Here is an 18,795-nt window from a genome sequence, read left to right as displayed (position 1 = left end):
CACACAGTGAAGCATGTGAATAAACGAGGAGCAGCACCTTCAGTCGTCTTTCTAATGTTTCTTGTCGGTTTGGAAAGCCTGACCTTCCCAAAGATACACTCCGAGTCCCTATACACTGTGAGCCCCTACGTAACGCCTAATATACAGTACATAGTTACATACACAACTAAAAGGCACTGTCCAGTGTCCACACACTAGCATTTACCTTCGGGCTTCTCTCACCCACACACATTTTAAAAATAAAACAGATCTAGAAAAAAAACATTTGGTTTGGTTTGGTTTTGTTGAAGTCGTGTAGAAACAGCTCAATTGCCCATTGTTTCTTTTTTATGACCAAACAACAATAATAGCAGATATATATCGTCTCAAGTCTCATTTTCTATTTGGCCAGCACTGTGCCGTTAAAACAGACGTGATCCACAACCGATGCCTCCGGCGAATAATGCCAGATCGTTTGGCCAAATAAAATCTCCAATAATGAACTGTAACAAACAAACAGGGAGCCAGAGCATCACCAAGGAGGTTAGGTTACACACCGACACCTGAGAGGGCTATAGGATATATGTACTGAGAACGGAGCACCCTAAAACATGATCATCAGGTGTCATTTTTATGTGTTCATTAAGTATGCCTGGTGGGTGGTGATGGGTGGTGATCCACCTGAACTGAAGCTGTAGTTGTATGATAAAGGGGGAGGGGTTAGGGATGGAGCTGATAGTGTGATGTCACTATATTACTGTTTTTTTCATTCACTGTCAAGGGTTCAGCCTCCAGGAAGAAACCCTAAATACAATATGGGAATACATCATTGCACATAAAAAGGACTCCAGGGTAAGTATTGTCACCTCATAAACACATGAAAAAATAGAAAGATTGTGGCACAATTGTGGACACCACCAGGCAAGAGAAAACCTGGGAGGCCCAAAACCACCTGGCGCAGGACTGTGACACAGGAGAGGACCTACATGCTGCCAGGGATGGGATGCAAATGGAGAGCACTCCTTGAAGCCTTATGTCCCCATAGGGGACGAAGAGGAGTACGTTAAGTAAACCACTGTGCCATCTACTGCACCACTTCACCGGCGCACAGAAGTGTCTGATGCACTCAGTATTATTGAATCCACGGATAAGATGGTTTTGGATTAACCCCATCTTTGATCTCCCCATTCGCTGAAGAGCTACTGCCCCCCCAGTTTGACCTTCGAGACGTTTGACCCATGCACCTCCTCAGTAGTTTAACCTTCATGACCTTTGACTGACCTATGACCCCCAGGAGTTTGCAGCCGTACAGACAGAAGCCGGTGCAGAATGCGTTCCAGAGCGTTCCCACGACGGCGTACAGCAGGATGGCGCCCAGGTTGTCGAAGAAGAGCCGGGCGGGCATGAAGTAGCCGGCGTCCCCGACGATGGTGGGCAGCAGGAACAGGAAGAAGAGGCCGGGCTCCAGCTGATACAGCTGCCTCTCATTGGCTATGAGGACCACGCCCCCCAGAACCAGGCCCAATAGGATCAGCATGCAGGACTCTGGGACCACGGTGGTCCACCGCTGGGAGAAATGAAACACTGGCCGGAAAAGAATAGGAAACACAATGGTATTGGATTAGAAGTTAATGCAAACTGTGCTATTAACTCTCAAATTAACTGCATGCCAAACACATTCGTTTTTTTATTTTTATGTTTGAATGTGTTGTATGATGCTTTTTAGATTATTTGATGTTTTATGTTGCCCTGCAAGTGGCCGAGGGTTCATATAATCTATGTAAATTGTAAGTAGAGAAATTGACAAATAAAGTTATTCTGATTATTTTCTTTATTGACCACACATGGGGTAATTTTGCCTTTGGCTTTACTGTGGCACAGTGGCAGAATAACAGACCAGATTCAAACTGCATGCAAAGTGCATACACACACACTGACACACACAAACACAGAATTGTTGTGTACAGGTTCTATACAAAAACATAAACTAGTGATTATGCATAGCAGTTGGCAGTCTCGCCAACGGAAATTAAGTTATAACAATAGCATCCAACAGGATCAGAATGTTGTGTTCTTCAAAACATTCTTCGAGTTTGAATTCAGCCTAGAAACACTGTTACGGCAGGCTGCATCAGTTTAGTTAACATCTGTTTGTGTTGTTGCCTGCTGGGTCGGTTCTAGCCTGCCACACTAAATCATAAGCCTTGATCCAAACCCCATATATCTATCCTTCTCCCCCATAGAGATGCATGTTAAATGACGGGACACAACAGAGAAAGCGACAAATATCACTATGTGATCATTTTTTTTAAACAAATGGCATTTGTTTTGCAGTCACTTTGAAACAAATAGCAGCATTTTTTCTCAAGAATATTTAAATAGCATACAGTGTTGAAAGGTAGAATATCTGTTTACATGTGCAGTAGGTCTACTTGGTACAGTAATCTCACAAACCACTGGATCAGCACCATATTTGTTTTATACCATGTTTTGCACACTGCCAGTGCCAGTACAGTACATTCCACTATTTCCTGCATTTTGCATCCCAAAAAGCAGTTTATAGTTAAGGGACGCAATAAAACAACAACCTCTGCATCCACGGGATGCACTACTGTACTGTTTTTATTCTAGTTTATTCTGCTAGCTTTAGCTATAATAATCATTTCTTCTTGTTTTCTACATGAATATAACCACATTATAACCATATAAAATGAAATGGGAGTTAAATGCTGCAATTTGTAAAAATATAACTTATAAAATATAAAACATAAAATGTCCCTGGGAGGGACCCATCCCTGCATCCCGGGAGTCATTACATTGATGAAAACCTATTTACATCACTGCATGTTTTATACTTTTACTACAAAAAAAATATTTATAACTTAAATGTTACGTATAATGAAAGTCATAATTGGAGTAATATTGCACAGTATGTCATAGATATACATAAAGGACTCTTTAGGGCTATAGGAAGTCCCAGATCCACATTGGAGTCACAGCACTCCCACGTGGACCCCGAGCTGCACAGGCTTTGTTCGTCCTTTTAAAAGAAAATACAGCACCTCAGCCAAAATGTACTACTACGGTTATAGTTTGAAGTGCTGTCCATGTCTAATGTGTTATGTGTAAAGCATGGTTGTCGTACGGTATTCATGTAAAATGATGCGATCTTTCTTGTTGGTTCCTCTTTTTGCTTGTGTGCAGTGGTTTGTTGCAGATTAACATCATTGTCCTGATGTTGATTTATTTCCTCCATCATTCATCAATCAATCTCATCCTCACCACAGATACAGTACTGCATCTGCCCCAAACAAACATAGTGGTCACAACAAGGTGTTGAAAAGAAAACTGTTCTGTGTGTGTGTGTGTGTGTGTGTATTTGTACTGTATGTGTGTGCGCATGCGTGTGTGCGTGCGTGGCAGCGTGCGTGTGTGTGGGCAGGTTTGCCTGGATAGGTGTTAAATATGACTCAGGGGATCAAGGCTTATGATTATGAAGAGATTTGTCACCTGCGGTTGTTAGAGCTCTGTTTGAACACGGACAAACAAAACATTAATAATAATGAATTGCATTTTTATAGCGCTTTTCCAAGTGCTCAAAGCGCTTTACAATGGTTCATTCATTCATACATTGGGAGGTGAAACGGTGAACAGTCGACGCCAGCGAACTCACTTCCCACATTCACACACCAATGGTGGCGAGCTCACACCGACCAACTCATTGGAGGCAATGTAGGGTTCAGTGTCTTGCCCAAGGAGTCGGACACTTCGACATGTGGACAGGAGGAGCCGGAATTCGAACCGCCGACCCAGGGATCATTGGACGACCTGCTCTACCTCCTGAACCACAGCCGCCCTAACAAAATAAAATAGAAAATGAATGCCCTTGCTGCCGTTGCATTAAGGCTATGGGACCTCGCATGAAAGGCAGACCAGCCTCTCCTTTGTAGCGAAAATAAAAATAATGTTTTCGCTACTCACCAATACAAAGACGGCTTGTGCATTATAAAGCCTACTTTCCATAGTAGTGGACACACTCTGAGCCCCCAAGATTTTTCCTTCCGGTGAAAACAAATGACTTTCTGGCCAAAAAGTGTGGTGGGGCTCAGAGTGCGTCCACACCACGGTATGGCACCAATGACTCCGGCGCTGTGGCACCAGTGCCAACAGAATGAAATTTGGTGTCCAAAATGCGGAAGTGCAAACGAGTGTACAAAAATTAAAGCTCAGCTGCACAGGGTTTCCTTACTTTCCTAGTCATAAATCCACGGCTCCTCCTGCAGTCTCACCTCTGACCAGTAGGGCTGAGCACTTCAACGTTGGAGAGCCTCCCTGGGTGCTTGGAGAAAGGCCCCGAAGAAGGCCCTGTGATTTGCCTCTGTGAACCGGAAGTAATAATCGGTCATCGCCAGAAGCGCTAATATAATAACCGTTAGGTCGCAGGGATTTGTTTGAGCTCCTAACATCGTCCCTCACCTCATATCTCCTCAATCTGAGCCTCAATTCAGAGAAAAACGCAGCTAAAGATTGTGCTTGTTGCGACCGTAGGTCTCAGACGCAGATTACTATGAAAACCTGTTAACCTGTCAGTCCATCCGATTTTTGGGATTTCAATGATGTCACACCACAGAAGCAAGCATTGCCTAGCAACTGTGGAGCAAGCAACCAGTGGGTAAATTATAAGAGTATTAATTCTGGATTAATATAAATAAATAAATGACGAATTGCTACAGGCAGGTTTAGTGCTTAATCTTGAGAAATCTCGACATTGGCGCAGATTGTGTTAAACCATTCCATTCCATGCCAAGCAAAACCCAAATGGAAATGCAATTGAAAAGGTTAGTAACAATTTTCAGAACTTTCATATGGTGTTTTATGCCCTATTTTAGTCTTATATTATTACATAGTGAGCTATCAGATCATTGTGTTCCAACCCCCGTTGGGGTTGGAATTAAAGAACCTTGCCTGCCTTGTCTTGTTCATGAAGTTTGAACCTAGCTGAGCTACATAATCCCCCACAGGCAGCAGGTTGGAGCTTAACACAATAATACAAACAATTACCTGGAATTTAAGGGATCATTCACTCTGACTGAATTCAATTCACCTGAAGGTTTGTCCCACATTTTCTGTTGTTGTGCTGCTGGGCATCGCCCAGAGGTGACAGTAGAAGACTTTCTTTATTATTATTATTATTATTATGCTAGGGTAACTTTTTTTAATGCACGATCTCCCCACATTTGCCACGCCCATTTCCGTCAGGATAGATTTTCCGCTATTTTAAAATTTATCCAAAAATGTTGCTCCTCCTCCTACAGATTTTGTCCAAATATCAGCCGTTGGCTGTATTTATTATTATTTAGTTTAGTAAGTGGTATGATAAATATATGCATTTATTTCTATATCCATATATATATTTATATTGATGAGTTACTGGTAATATATACGTGACATTGTAATTGGCTAGCAAAATTAGTGAGAGGGGTCTATATAAGCGAATGCGGCAACCACACTTTGCGATATTTTTCCCAAAATTGCAACTTTTCTAGTTGTTGATCGTTTTAACCGCCCGTCTGCCTGTGTCCTTTTTATGCCCATATTATGGAGATCTCCATATCTGTCTGTCCTTGTCTCTTTTATGCCCATGTACTATATGGAGATCCATATCACAATAGGACAATATCCAAAATCACAGACAATATCTAGTCTAATATCGATATGGTAATATTGATACAAGCTTACAAGGATGTCCTGATCATCGTTATTTTTTTGCTCCTGAGCTGATTGAGATCATTTGAAGAATAACCCTAATTATAGCCATATGCAGATGTATGATGTATATTCATCGCTGTTAGAGATGCACAATATTGAAATTTTGGGTAATATCCGTATCCAATAATATGCACAGGGTCAAATCGACTGATACAGATATATTACATTTATATTGAGCTCATTGCTGGATTTATTTTTATTTCTCCTTCACATTGTTATTGCGCCAATATCGGTAAGTATGAGAAAGAGCCAGGTGTCTCTAAACGTTCCTCTAATAAATATCTGAAATCAGTGGCCTTTTATGGTGTACTATACACTGTACAGATTATTTTACTTACATGACAGACTTTTGATCCAGGCAGCACCCTGCCTACTTGCCTAGTAAGTATCTGTTCCAGCACCCTGCCTACTTGCCTAGTAAGTATCTGTTCCAGCACCCTGCCTACTTGCCTAGTATAAATCGAATCCAGCACCCTCCCTAGTGCCTAGTATATAAATCTAATCCAGCACCCTGCCTAGTGCCTAGTATATAAATCTAATCCAGCACCCTGCCTAGTGCCTATAGTATATAAATCTAATCCAGCACCTTGCCTAGTGCATAGTATAATCCAGCACCCTGCCTAGTCCTAGTGCCTAGTATAAATCTAATCCTGCCTAGTAAGTATTTTATTCACCTTTTCTCAGAATATTGCTGTTATGACACCTGCATTTTCCTCTGAGGATCAATAAAGGTTTATCTTAAAATGTGTTTTTTTCAGAATCAGAACCAACATTAACTTTATCGTCACATCATAGGTTTACATACAGTACAAGTGAATCAATGTATTGTGCACGGTCCATCATTTTCAGAAGTGGACAGAGTACTCGACCCCAGTTGTTGAGTAAGTAGAAAATCTACAAATACGACCCGATCAAAATACTCCACTACAAGTCAAAGTAGCTCAGTCAAAATGTTACTTGAGTAAGAGTAATAAAAAGTGCATGCTTTTAAATGTACTTGTAAGTACAGTACAAGTACATTTACTCAGTTACTAGTGTCCAGCTCTGTAGTTTTTGATGAGAAGAGAGAGGATAGAGATAGAGTAGCCTACAAGCACGAGAGAAAAAGTAAAATAAACAGGTTAAATAGTCAAACGAAATATACACAATAGCTGCTATCTGCAAATGTCGTAAACATCATGTCCTGACCTGCTATTCAATAGCAGGTCAGGACATGATGTTTACAACATTTTCAGATATGTGTACATAAAGTAAATGTACCACCATGAGGTGAGACTGAAAAACTGGAGGTTAGTGTTGAATCTTCACAGGGTGACTGAGAAAGAAACCACATTCATTTGAACAACCTGCTGCAGTTACTGTAGCAGTCTAACACGTGTGTGTGTGTGTGTGTGTGTGTGTGTGTGTGTGTGTGTGTGTGTGTGTGTGTGCGCAAAGGGCAGTCATTTCCAAATACAGTATGAGTCAACACACACACACTGTCTGTGACACACACACACACCCCGACAAAGACACACACACAACCACGTACCAGACACTGCATCTCCCTGAAAACACTGAATATCACAAACACCTCCTACATACTGTACCATGCACCCACCCTCTAGGCCCATTCATATACTCCAGTGATTAGGTTATAAGGTGACCACCGAAAACTACAACATGATGTCACGCCGCAGTGATAAGATAAAACTACAACATGATGTCACGCCGCAGTCATAAGCGACTCACCGCTCACCCCAACACAAATCTGTTTTTGAGTGGCTCTACGTCCCTCCCTATGTATGCGTTTCCCTCCCTAATCCCTACGTATGTATGCGTGTCCCTGTGTCTGCACCGACAGCTGAAACACCTCAGCAATACCACTGGGTGGCAATGTTGCGCAGCGTCTCGTGCACACACACACACACACACACACACACACACACACACACACATGCACCAGGGAGGAGGGCTTGTACAATACAGTACAGTACTACAGCACGAGTACAGACTAGCACCACTCAGTTCAGTCTGAATTGACTAACCAAATAGTGGTCAGTCACCTTATCACAAAACTGGAGTATAAATAGGCCTTCTCGCTCTCCCCCTCCCTCCCTCCCTCCCTCTCTCACACACGTTTCCTGTGTATTCTACACTGTCTTAATTTCCTGTATATACAGTACAGTATTAGTAATCTTTTGGTACTTAGCAGCAGTGACTCAGCAATGCATGACTCTAGCTGTCTGTTGATGCTGACATCCACATGGAGTCACATTGGTTATGACCCAGCACACACGTATGCTTTAGCTAATATACTGTAGTGTTAGTATGAAGAATATGCATTCTGTCCTGTATTCACTACTATATGTCTCCTCTCAGCTGTACAGTTAGTCTCAATACAACAGGGGGGAGTCTGTCCTGTATTCACTACTACACTGTCTCCTCTCAGTCTCAGCTGTACAGTTAGTCTCAATACAACAGGGGGAGTCTGTCCTGTATTCACTACTACACTGCCTCCTCTCAGTCTCAGCTGTACAGTTAGTCTCAATACAACAGGGGGAGTGGACTCCTAGTCTAGGAAGTATATCTAGTATCTACCCTCTCTTCTTTGGGAGGAGCACACGCTGCACGCAGATGTGCACAGACATGCTCATGCACACACACTTCCACACAGCCATTGTTACGTCAACAGGACTATGTGACAGTGATGATGTGTGTGTGTTCGAGTGGGTGTGAGAGTGAGAGAGAGAGTGAGTGTGTGAGAGGGAGAGTGTGAGAGGGAGCGTGTGAGAGCGCTGTGTGTGGGCAGAGTGGGCTCTATGCTAAACTATTCTAGATAAAGCAAGCTGTCCAATCTCATAAGCAACATTTTACTGCCCCCCCCCCCCCCTCTCTACAGAGTGAGTCAGGGAGACTTCCTGTCTCCCTCTGTCCTTAAACAGTATAGATAATATTACAGTTCCTCATTCATAAACATTACTATCAACCAACAGTGCAATTCAATAATCAACAATAAATAATCAATGAATCTGTGATCTTACAAACATCGAGTAGGCGTCAGACTATGACTTATCTCGTCCGTCTGTCTGTCTGTCTGTCTCTCTCTCTCTCTCGCTCTCTCAATTCACTCTTTGAAAGGCTTTATTGCCATGGCAAACATACATTTACACTGCCAAGTGGGCATGTGTAAATAAACACAAATAGAAATGTATAGATATTACATTTAGGCCTCCTAGAATAAAGAACAGATACAGTATCTAACTTTGCAGTCAGATATACTGTAGTAGGTACAATTAATTTAAATAACGTGTCTGGTGGTGTTTCATTTAATTACAGTATTGTTTGTAATGTAGGTTATTGCATGATATCTGACAGGATCGATCACAGTAAAGCCAATTGAGAGGTCAATTAAGGACAATGAAGTTCAACTTTAAACAAGCCTAAGTTTAATAGAAGTGATAAACAGTTGGATTGGACTAGTGAAACTGGGTATAGAATGGAGAGATATTGTAGTCTAGTAGTAGCCTACTGTAGAGACCAATGACCATCCTATCCAATATCCACTGCCAGCACGCTACATGAAGAATGCACACCTGTTGCTTAGCCTACTTGCTTTGCATTGTACCGTTAGTGTGGCTGCCTGGGAGGGATGTCTATCAACAAGTTAATTTACTCTACGTTTTATTTCATCATTAGTGACTCTTGGTCTTTTTCTAGACCAAGAGTCTACTGTATATCTTGGTCAGCACCAATAGAAGAGTTAAGTATAATCCTACTGTAGAACTAGAAGCCAATAAGCCATACTAGTAGCCTGCCGCCCTACAGTACTTACATATTTTGGCTAAAGAGGCCAGCAGCAGCCAGACAGCGATGATGTACGGGGTTTGGACATAGCTCCATTCCCACTGGACCATCCGGAATCCACCACCGTGGTGATGGGAGCCTTCCTCCTCCTCCTCCCCGGTGTGCTCAGCCTCATCCCCGCCGCCGACCGACGGCTCCTCCTCCGCCGTCCGGGTCAAGGCGACACCTGGCGAACCGACCTGCGGGTCTCCCGGTCCCGGCAGGGCTGGGGAGGAGGAGGAGACACTACTACCGGCCTCCGTTCCTCCTCCAGACAGGAGGAGAGGCGCCGTCGGTGACGGCTCGTGGTAGTCGTAGCCTCGGGCTGAGAAGCCGAGCTCCAGCCCCGGCGGCGCCGTTTCAGTCCCGTAAAGGTCAGCCGCCGGTGGGAGAACGAGCAGCACCAGCAGCCCCGGTATAAGGACCGTCGCCGCGGCGAGTCTGAGCATCTTTAACCCGGTTGTAACCGTTCAGCACTCAGCGGTGTGTTCTAACCTGGTGGTCCATCTCTCTCTCTCCTCAACTTGGTTTGTATTATATAGTCATCACGGCTGACCGGTCCGGTTTAGTTTACTGTATCAACAAGAAGAACACCGGCGGCTGCTGTGCTCACTGCCTCACGCACGCACCAAGTCTCAGTCCAGTCGCCGCGGACGGTGTTACAGCGACATCGGTGGCCTGTGGAATTCTGCCTTTTATTTATACAGAGTGGTGTGGTTGCCGTTTCCCCATGTTGGGTAAAGTCGTTCTTAGCTGTAGCTACAGTAACAGCAGCACAAAAGGTTAGTTTAAGATTTGTAGATTTTAATTTAGCGAGAGCTTAAATCTTGAGCTAACAAAAGGTGACAGGGGGGTAAAGGTCACCAGACGGCTCATTTGGCTGTCAAGCTTGTTTATAAATCAAAGTCAATGTAAAATGCTACGAGGAAGGAAAAAACATCTGCTCAAGTCAAAAGTTCACCATTTCTCAACGTAAATTGAACGAACGAGCCATAATTATTGCCATTACCAATACCATAATAGATATTACAGCATCGACAAGCTACACACTTTCTGGGGTCACAGAATTCGATTGGTCACAGTTTGTTTTGTAACAAGCCGGTGTCGTGCCTAAAAAGTCGGTGAGGAAAGGTACTACCTCTCCTCCGAGGTAGATGGGGGCTCGGTCGGTACTCGGGCGTGTAGGGCACGTGACCCAGGTCCCGTTAAGGATTTGTCCTTTAAAGAAACACTCTATGTACTTTATTACCATAATAAATATGCAGAGTTAAACTTTACTCAAGACCAACTCCTCCTAGTAGTCAAACCAAATGACAGATCAGTTGTTCACATTTAGAGCAGTGGTTATTTTGGAAACATTTCGAATTGATTTAAAAAAAGAAATTGGAGATTTTCTTTGTATGTTGTTCTGTTTTGGAACAATAGCCTATGTGTATAAATAATCTTTAAAATAAATTGTGAAAAACTCTTATGGTAGCCTACAAATTAGTTTCAAGATGGGGGTCTTCAGGCAACTACTGAGGTCTTTGACATTAAAATGCTTGAGAACCTTCAACCACTGCATTTAGGGCCAGGCCACACCAATTATGCAACTAGTCACAACACCTTGCAACAAAACAGTTTTAAGGCCAGTCCACACCAATGCAACTGCCATTGGGGATAATGGTAGGAATCGGTCGACGGTGTGTGAGAAGTGGTGATGTGTGGACTGGACTGGCCTTTAGAAACCTTACTTGGCAGCTATAAAATGACTCAGAGGTGCAGTTAAGAGTTTACTGCATCACTGTCTGTCCCAGAACTCATCAGTAATATTTCCTGCAGGCTTTAGAATGTCCTGCAAGATCAGGCCAATCCAATATAATGTTTAAAAAGCACAAAGCACGGGCGGCGGTGGTTCAGGGGTAGAGTGGCTGGATGGTAACCGCAAGGTTGCCAGTTCGAACCTTGTGGGCTCCCCCAGAGTCAGTGTCGAAGGGCGTGTTCGGAAATACCACACCGGAGTGTACTCGCCTATTAGCTTGCATTGCACAGTGCGCTATTTCCAAACGTGTCCGAAGTGTCCTTGAGCAAGACACTTGAACCTCTAATTGCTCCTGATGTGCAGGTTGGTGCCCTGCATGGTTTCCACCACCATCGGTGTATGAATGGGTGAAAAAGAAAAAATAATAATATATATATATAGCTACAACAGCGATAAGACGGAGTCAAACCTAAAAAGAAAAAAGCTATGTTGCAATATACACAATGAGCTATATGGACTTTTTGGCATTGGTAGACTGGAGATGACAGCTTTTTTTGTTATGATTGGCTGAAGGGTTTAGTACAGCACACGAGTTATTTAAAAGTTCTATACCTTGAATGAGTCAAAATCAATGCGGAAGGAGGTAAGAAGGTGGCGAACTTTAAAGAGGGTCCAAGGCAGCTCTGTGCATTTGAAGTGGAAAAATGCTTTATTTTCATGAAGATTATCTGTCAACACTGTAGTCCCGTAACCAGAGTCCAGACTCCATTCGCATGAATGGAAATGTGATTTCAAGGGGAGTGAGTGGTTACCAAGGCCACGGAATTCTTTGACGTGGCCAATAAAAGGGCGAATCATAGCAATTGACTCATCAGGAGATCTAAAGGTCAGAGGTCTTTTGACTTGAGCCTGAGCTTCAGTTCCTGCGGGATCTCATGGCCCTTTAGAAGTTTAGACCATAGATAGTGCTGAATTTCGTGAAGAACAATAGATCAGAACTGCCATAACTGCTAAAATGGCTGAATTTTCACGAAGCCCTTTGGGCTTGACCACAATAATAATAATTGTGTGCTTGTGTGTTGTGTAACAGATCTACAAACAAATTATGATTTAGAAATCTTTATTCATAATTCAAATTATATAGTTGAAAACGGTCTTCCATTTAAACCACCATTAAATTATACACTAGAGACAAGCGGCACTATGTCTGTTCTACAGCAACGAGCAGCATGAATCGTCGTATGTTATTTCATATAATTGAATTCATGAAAATGTATGGGGTAAGAGTATGACCAGTGTTATTTAAAATAAACTAGTTACCGTTTGTCTTTGTGTGTCGTTTGTAGGGCAGACAGGTAGGGCTGCCGTCTCCACACTAAGGACAGTAAACTTGACATATAGTGTGCAGGTGGCTACAATGTGCCTGAATATAAGGACTCCTAAAGCCTTCATTAACCAAACACAATAGTACATTCAATGTGAACACGGGCATATATAAAATAAAATAAACTATACATTTATAAAACAAAATCCACTAATCCCACACCTTAATGTAACTGATAAGTTAAGTGGACAACGGTACAAAGTGGCGTAATTGCTAAACTGGGTGTTTCCCAGGAGTGAACGACTGTGAACCAGGATGTTGGTGTAAATGATTATACATGATTTGACTGATTGATTGATTGATTAAAAAAAAACAATCAGTCAATAATGTGCCAGGGTGTGTGTGTAAATGATTTACCATGTTCAGTTCATGCAACTTTCTCAGTCAACAAAGAGCAAGTCGAAGGAGCAACTCTGTGCCATAATTTCAATAATACTATGTTTCATTGGACGTCCCCACTCCCAGTGCAAATAGGCAACAAAAAAAACCTGTACATTATCACAATATTAAACATTATCGCAAATTTGCAATCATATTACTCACCAACTTGAACTGAAAACATTTGTGTTTCTTCATTTGTGTTTTAAAGGCACCGCTGTGAACACACTGTATTTACAGTATTTCCCTACTACAAAACAATTATAGACAACTAACATCATATATCACCTTAGAGTGTCTGTGTGCGTTTGTGTCTAAAGTGTTTACAATAGATGTGTGGTGTGGGTGCAGCCTATACAGCAGATTTGAATTAATAAAACACATGTCATACTGTTTGCCATGTAAAGCAGCTAAATATAAAACTGTACTGTTTAAAATAATCAATATTAACTGGTTGATAATTCTCTACAAAATTAAATTCGAACCATGATCCATAAAGACCTGACCAATAATAAAGAAATTATGTAAAAGAACAGCAATGGCACAGAAGATGAAATTCTTCTCAATATTTAAAATGCTTTGTTGTTTGCCTTCACAAGAGTTTGACACACTAATAATAATAACGTCCGAATGTCAAATTAGTCACATCTGGCAATCGTATCCAGTATCCACAGAGACTTATAGAGTGAGCATGTAGGCAGGGGTTCAGCACGTTGCTCAAAGGCACTTGGACAGGTCACGTACTGTAGCATCAGGGGATTGAACCTGCTTTATTTAAAGGATGCTGTCCTCGTGATGCTCTGGTCTTAGTGCTTTAGGCTGCTGTCACTGTGCACTGTTGTGTGTGTGTGTGTGTGTGTGTGTGTGTGTGTGCTTGTGTCCTGTCACAGGTTGTCATTTGTCTTGTTGTTGCTAAGACCCAGAGCTTGCACCACATCCAGACTGAGACCGCTCTTCAATGTCCTTCTCACTGGAATACACACACACACACACACACACACACACACACACACACACACACACACACACACACACACACACACACACACACACACACACACACACACACACACACACACAGTTTTCAGTTTTCCGTAACAAATCCTCCACTCGTAATGACAATAAAGTGTGAAGACAGACAGTAGTAAAGCTGATGAAGAGACAGCAAATAAGGGTCTGACTCTGGTGGGATTTGATCCTAGAGAAGCTCATGTGAACCAGGACGTTTGGCATTCATGCTTCTGTTTGTCGTTTCTGAACATGGTATAGCAGGCCACTAAATGTGTGAAGTTGTCTGTGCATTTACTGTGCAAATTTCCAGGCGAATTTAAACACTGATGGAATGCATATTCCAAGGTCAGAGTTCATGTTTGTTGAAGTCTGACCATAGCATCTACAGTACAAACCGCCGATTACAAATTTAAGATAACAATTCAATGTGATTAGCCATTTAATTGCGTTTTTGGCATTCAACATTGGAATATATAGGCTTCATAATCACAAATTGCACAGGGAAAATATGATTTGATGACATATTTGATAATACTTAATTCTGAAAATGTAGAAAGACAATAGCGGAAATAGCTGATCTGGGAAGCTGTAGACCTGCTATTTCCGCTATTAAAAAATATATAATAATAATATGAACATGGAAACAATTATATAATTGCAATTTTTGGGCGGTTCGAATCCCGGCTCCTCCTGTCCACATGTCGAAGTGTCCTTGGGCACTGAACCCTACATTGCCTCCAATGAGTCGGTCGGTGTGAGCTCGCCACCGTCGGTGTGTGAATGTTGGAAGTGAGGACGCTGGCGTCGACAGTTCGCCGCCTCACCTCCCAATGTATGAATGAATGAACCATTGTAAAGTGCTTTGAGCACTTGGAAAAGTGCTATAAAATGCAACTCATTATTTATTATTATTAGGCGATTATGCAATAACTGTGACAGGGGGATTTGTTTTTAGCTTTATCGTAATGTATGATCCGATTGACCAACTTGCGTATCGGTGAACACAACAAACCTCTGTGTAGAGGACAGGTTTAGTTCTAAACTGAACCACTTAAGCCCTATAAACTTATAGCAAAAAAGGAAGCGCTCTGTTGTGAAATCGTATATCTGCCATTACCGCTACTTGTCAATAGCCCATCTACAAGCTCACAATTAACCCATTTTGGGCGGGAACCCCTTTTGGTGTTGTCATTAAATCAAAGAACGACTGACATAGAAACATAGCTTTTTCAGAAAACTGTCATTTTCAAACAGACATTTTTTTAATCTGATCTCAGGTCAAAAATTCTAATCCCACTTCTGCCACAACCTGCTACGTTTTCTTGGCCGATAAAGTATAATTTCAGACCACGACGGAGGGGGCGCCGTCTCAAGCGAACTTGAGCCATGAGAGAGACCTCCGAGCACGCTAAAAGCGGGGGTTGCCGTGTCAAAAGTTCGCTTGAGCCCTGATATGGACAGGATAGTAAATCCTCATCCCCCAGAGTCCCACAAGTAGGAAAAGTCGCAAGGAGGTGGTCACCATTTACTGGTAGTGTGACACCGGCATCGTTCCATGCTTGGGAATGAATGTGACACATGACTAGAGGAGAAACAGTTCTGTGTGTGTCGCAGAAGGGGACGTTCGGTAGGCCAATCAGAGGCAGCTTGGCAATAGTTTGTTGCTGTATGTACAGTATGCATGCTGCTAGGGTACATTAAAACCCATTTTGGGCGGGAACCCCTTTTGGTGTTTTAAGCATTATGTTATACTTTAGCTATTGAAAAATATCAGATCTACAAGCTCATAGCGTGGCACAGAGTGCCGCGCTACGAGCTTGTAGGTCTGCTATTTTTGAAAAATCGTGAAAATGTAGTGCAAATCTTTGAATGTATATTCTTTCAGAGCCAACGTTTCTAACTCAAATCTTTGCTGAGGGGTCCCTGGAACAACATATTTTCAGATGGGGGTCGGTGGCCAAATACATATCATTTTTGGGGTCCTCGACATGAAACATTGAGCACCACTGATACAGAAACATAGGTATTTCAGAAAACTTTTTTTAATTTCAACGTCAGGCCTAAATGGGTTAAGGGCACATGAAGGTCTGGAGGTGGCGGTGTAATCCACTGCACCCTGTGAGGTTCAACAAGCTGCAAGAGACAGACTCGCTGACTTACTACTGCTATTAAATTGTCAATCTGGCTCCTGACAGTTGTGGCTTCCAGTCCTCCATGTGTGGAGCGAGATACTAACCCTGCTATGGTTATTGTAAGGCTAGATTGTGTGTGTGTGTGTGTGTGTGTGTGTGTGTGTGTGTGTGTGTGTGTGTGTGTGTGTGTGCGCGTGCGTATAATCTGCTGTGAAGGGCTTTATTAAGTCCAAACAGAGACAGACAGACTGAAAGAGAGACAAGAAGGATAAAGAGATAACAGGATGTTTTGGACACAGTTTCTTATTGTGGACACAGAATCGCATCCCATCGTACTGACCTATCTATCAGCTTTGACTTTGACCCACAGCTGAGGATAATGTTAATTAATGTCTCTGCCCCTGAAATGTTATGTTGACCATGGGGTCAGACTTTTAGAGCAGTGGTTGCCAAACTTTTGAGCTGGAGAATAGACCCAAAAGAGAACACGTACGTCTCCCCCAGACCCAAACTAGTGAAAACAGCCGATCTACAGTACAAGCTCAGTGGCCCCAGGAGCTTGTAGATACCATTTTCACTACTTCTTAACATTTTTTAATTTGTGGAATTTGTAATTTTATTTTGTATGAATAAATAAAAATGTTTTAGAGAACTGGGATTGTAACAGGAAGGTTAGAGGAAGGTTAGAGAAGTGAAATTGCAACAGGAAGGTCAGCAGTTGCAATTCTCTCCCCAGCTTACAGTATGTTAAAATGTTTTTATTTGTAGTGCCTTCAGTTCCCCTTTTCTCCATTACTACTGCTGAAGTGCTTCTGTGCATTAAGGCCTCATGGCTAATCACTGTCCTCGGCCTCTGACCACCACATTGTAAAATATGTCAATATTTTGAGGTAGAGATCTGATCTTGTGTTGTAATTCGATGATACAGTGCATGTGATTTCAGACCGTCTTGTCACATACAGTGACAATTTCATGCCTGCGGTTTACAGTTGAAAAGGCTGTCTATTTGGCAAAGTCAGGCCATGGATCTCATAATGTCGTGGTCTAGCACATCGTCTTCAGAGGGAAAACCAAGTTGACTAAAATGTAATTTAGCTTTGAAATGTTGTGTGCTGCTTATGTGAATATCAAAGGATTTGGATTAATAACACCGGTCAGTGTCTACTGTCTAAGGGCAGTGATCGCAAAGCTATGGCCAATCGTATGCATTGTTGTAGTTTGAGAACAACATAAAGCTACCGTATAGCCGTCTCTACAATGTACAGTAGATACATAGCTGTAGCATTTTGGTGGGAAACAAATCTTTCATCATAACAAAAACCTCCGGGTTGAAACACTGCCTCATTAAACTATTTGCATGCATGAGTGCATTCCACTCCCTCAGAGACTGACTTCTGCTGCGGTCAGCACCTCACCAATAATAATGTCTCATTGACTATTGAAAAAAAGAAAAGAAAATGCCCATCCCGGCTTATAGTTCCATAATTGCTTTGCAGCTCAATAGATACATTGTTTATTATAGATATTACAGAGATGTAAGCCTCAGAAGGGCATCAACCCCCAACTGAAGTATATAAAAAGATTCTACCATCTTCCACAGCTTGGAAACCTACTGGCATCCAGTTACTGCATGACCCCATTTTTTCCTGACTGTATATGCATCTTCATTCATAATGAATAATATACTGAAATTACAACATACATAGGATAAGAAAAAACAGTCAATCCAAAAAAGCGTTTACTCACATGACTTCCTGTTAAGGCGGGAGCGTTTGCGTGTCTTGGGGCTGGCGGGCCGCTCGGAGGGATTCTGGGTAACGGATTTGACTAGCCGATCCATGATGTCATCCGTGGCGTCATCTCTGTCCGAGCAGACATTGTCTTCTTTGGTCATCTGAGATGGACTCACCCTGCCCAGACCTGAGGAGTCTAAAGCACAACACCTCATCTGAGATGGACTCACCCTGCCCAGACCTGAGGAGTCTAAAGCACAACACCTCAACGTTGTAGTAGTCACAACTACGTTCAGACCTCAACAATCAATTAGTAGATGTTCATTGCTCATTCATGTTCATGTTATGATCAGAATGTATACAGTAGAATATAGTCCCCGTCGTTAGGAAACCTCATAATTATGTCCAAAACTGTAGTTTTCAGTTTTCAGGATTCAAATTCAAAAACAGCAAAAGTAACATATCGAGCTTGCCGATCTGCTACGTTTGATACTTGTGTGTGACGCTGTAGCAATGTGTAGCATGATCAAGTAATTCATTTACAAAAAAAAAGTTAAATATAGAGATGGGCTTTCTGCCCGACGATATGCATGTTTGCACAGTATAAACGGACCAATGCTTAAGGTTATGTGTACTGTAAACTGGATATGAACATAATAAACTAATCTTACTGCGTCCGGCGCGGCTGCGTCTGGTGGCCATATTGTTGCTGTTGCTGATTAGAACATTTTTCATGTTCTCATGCTCCTCCTCCTGCCCCTGCTCCGCCTCCGTTACCATGACAACGGGGCCGGCGTTGTTCTCGGTCGGCACCGCCCCCGAGAACTTCTCCGTCTGAAAGGT

The 18,795-nt window shown here is 42.4% G+C and overlaps 2 protein-coding genes across 10 annotated transcripts in view; both read right to left on the bottom strand.

Moving 5' to 3' along the window:
• The window catches only part of slc9a5 (solute carrier family 9 member A5), a 34,565-nt gene extending 24,441 nt beyond the window's left edge, over positions 1–10,124 (bottom strand). For both annotated transcript variants that reach the window (XM_080769198.1, XM_080769199.1), the window contains exons 1-2: positions 9,563–10,124; positions 1,261–1,563 (exon numbers count right to left, since the gene is read on the bottom strand). In XM_080769198.1, the coding sequence (XP_080625324.1) occupies positions 1,261–1,563; positions 9,563–10,022 (763 nt within the window). In that variant the 5' untranslated portion in view covers positions 10,023–10,124. The remainder of the gene's footprint in view (positions 1–1,260; positions 1,564–9,562) is intronic.
• Positions 10,125–12,423: 2,299 nt separating this feature from the next.
• Positions 12,424–18,795, bottom strand: part of fhod1 (formin homology 2 domain containing 1) — a 75,089-nt gene continuing 68,717 nt past the window's right edge. For 7 of the 8 annotated variants that reach the window (XM_080768182.1, XM_080768177.1, XM_080768178.1 and 4 more), the window contains 3 exons: positions 18,624–18,786; positions 17,966–18,202; positions 12,424–14,046 (listed from right to left, as the gene is read on the bottom strand). In XM_080768182.1, coding sequence (XP_080624308.1) covers positions 13,961–14,046; positions 17,966–18,202; positions 18,624–18,786 — 486 coding nt within the window. In that variant the 3' untranslated portion in view covers positions 12,424–13,960. The remainder of the gene's footprint in view (positions 14,047–17,965; positions 18,203–18,623; positions 18,787–18,795) is intronic. The other variant, XM_080768180.1, reaches the window with a different exon arrangement.

The sequence above is a fragment of the Protomyctophum bolini genome, assembly GCF_963924005.1.
Source record: "Protomyctophum bolini genome assembly, chromosome: 1".
Taxonomy (NCBI): Eukaryota; Metazoa; Chordata; class Actinopteri; order Myctophiformes; family Myctophidae; genus Protomyctophum; species Protomyctophum bolini.
This window is presented reverse-complemented; position numbering and strand designations above follow the sequence as displayed.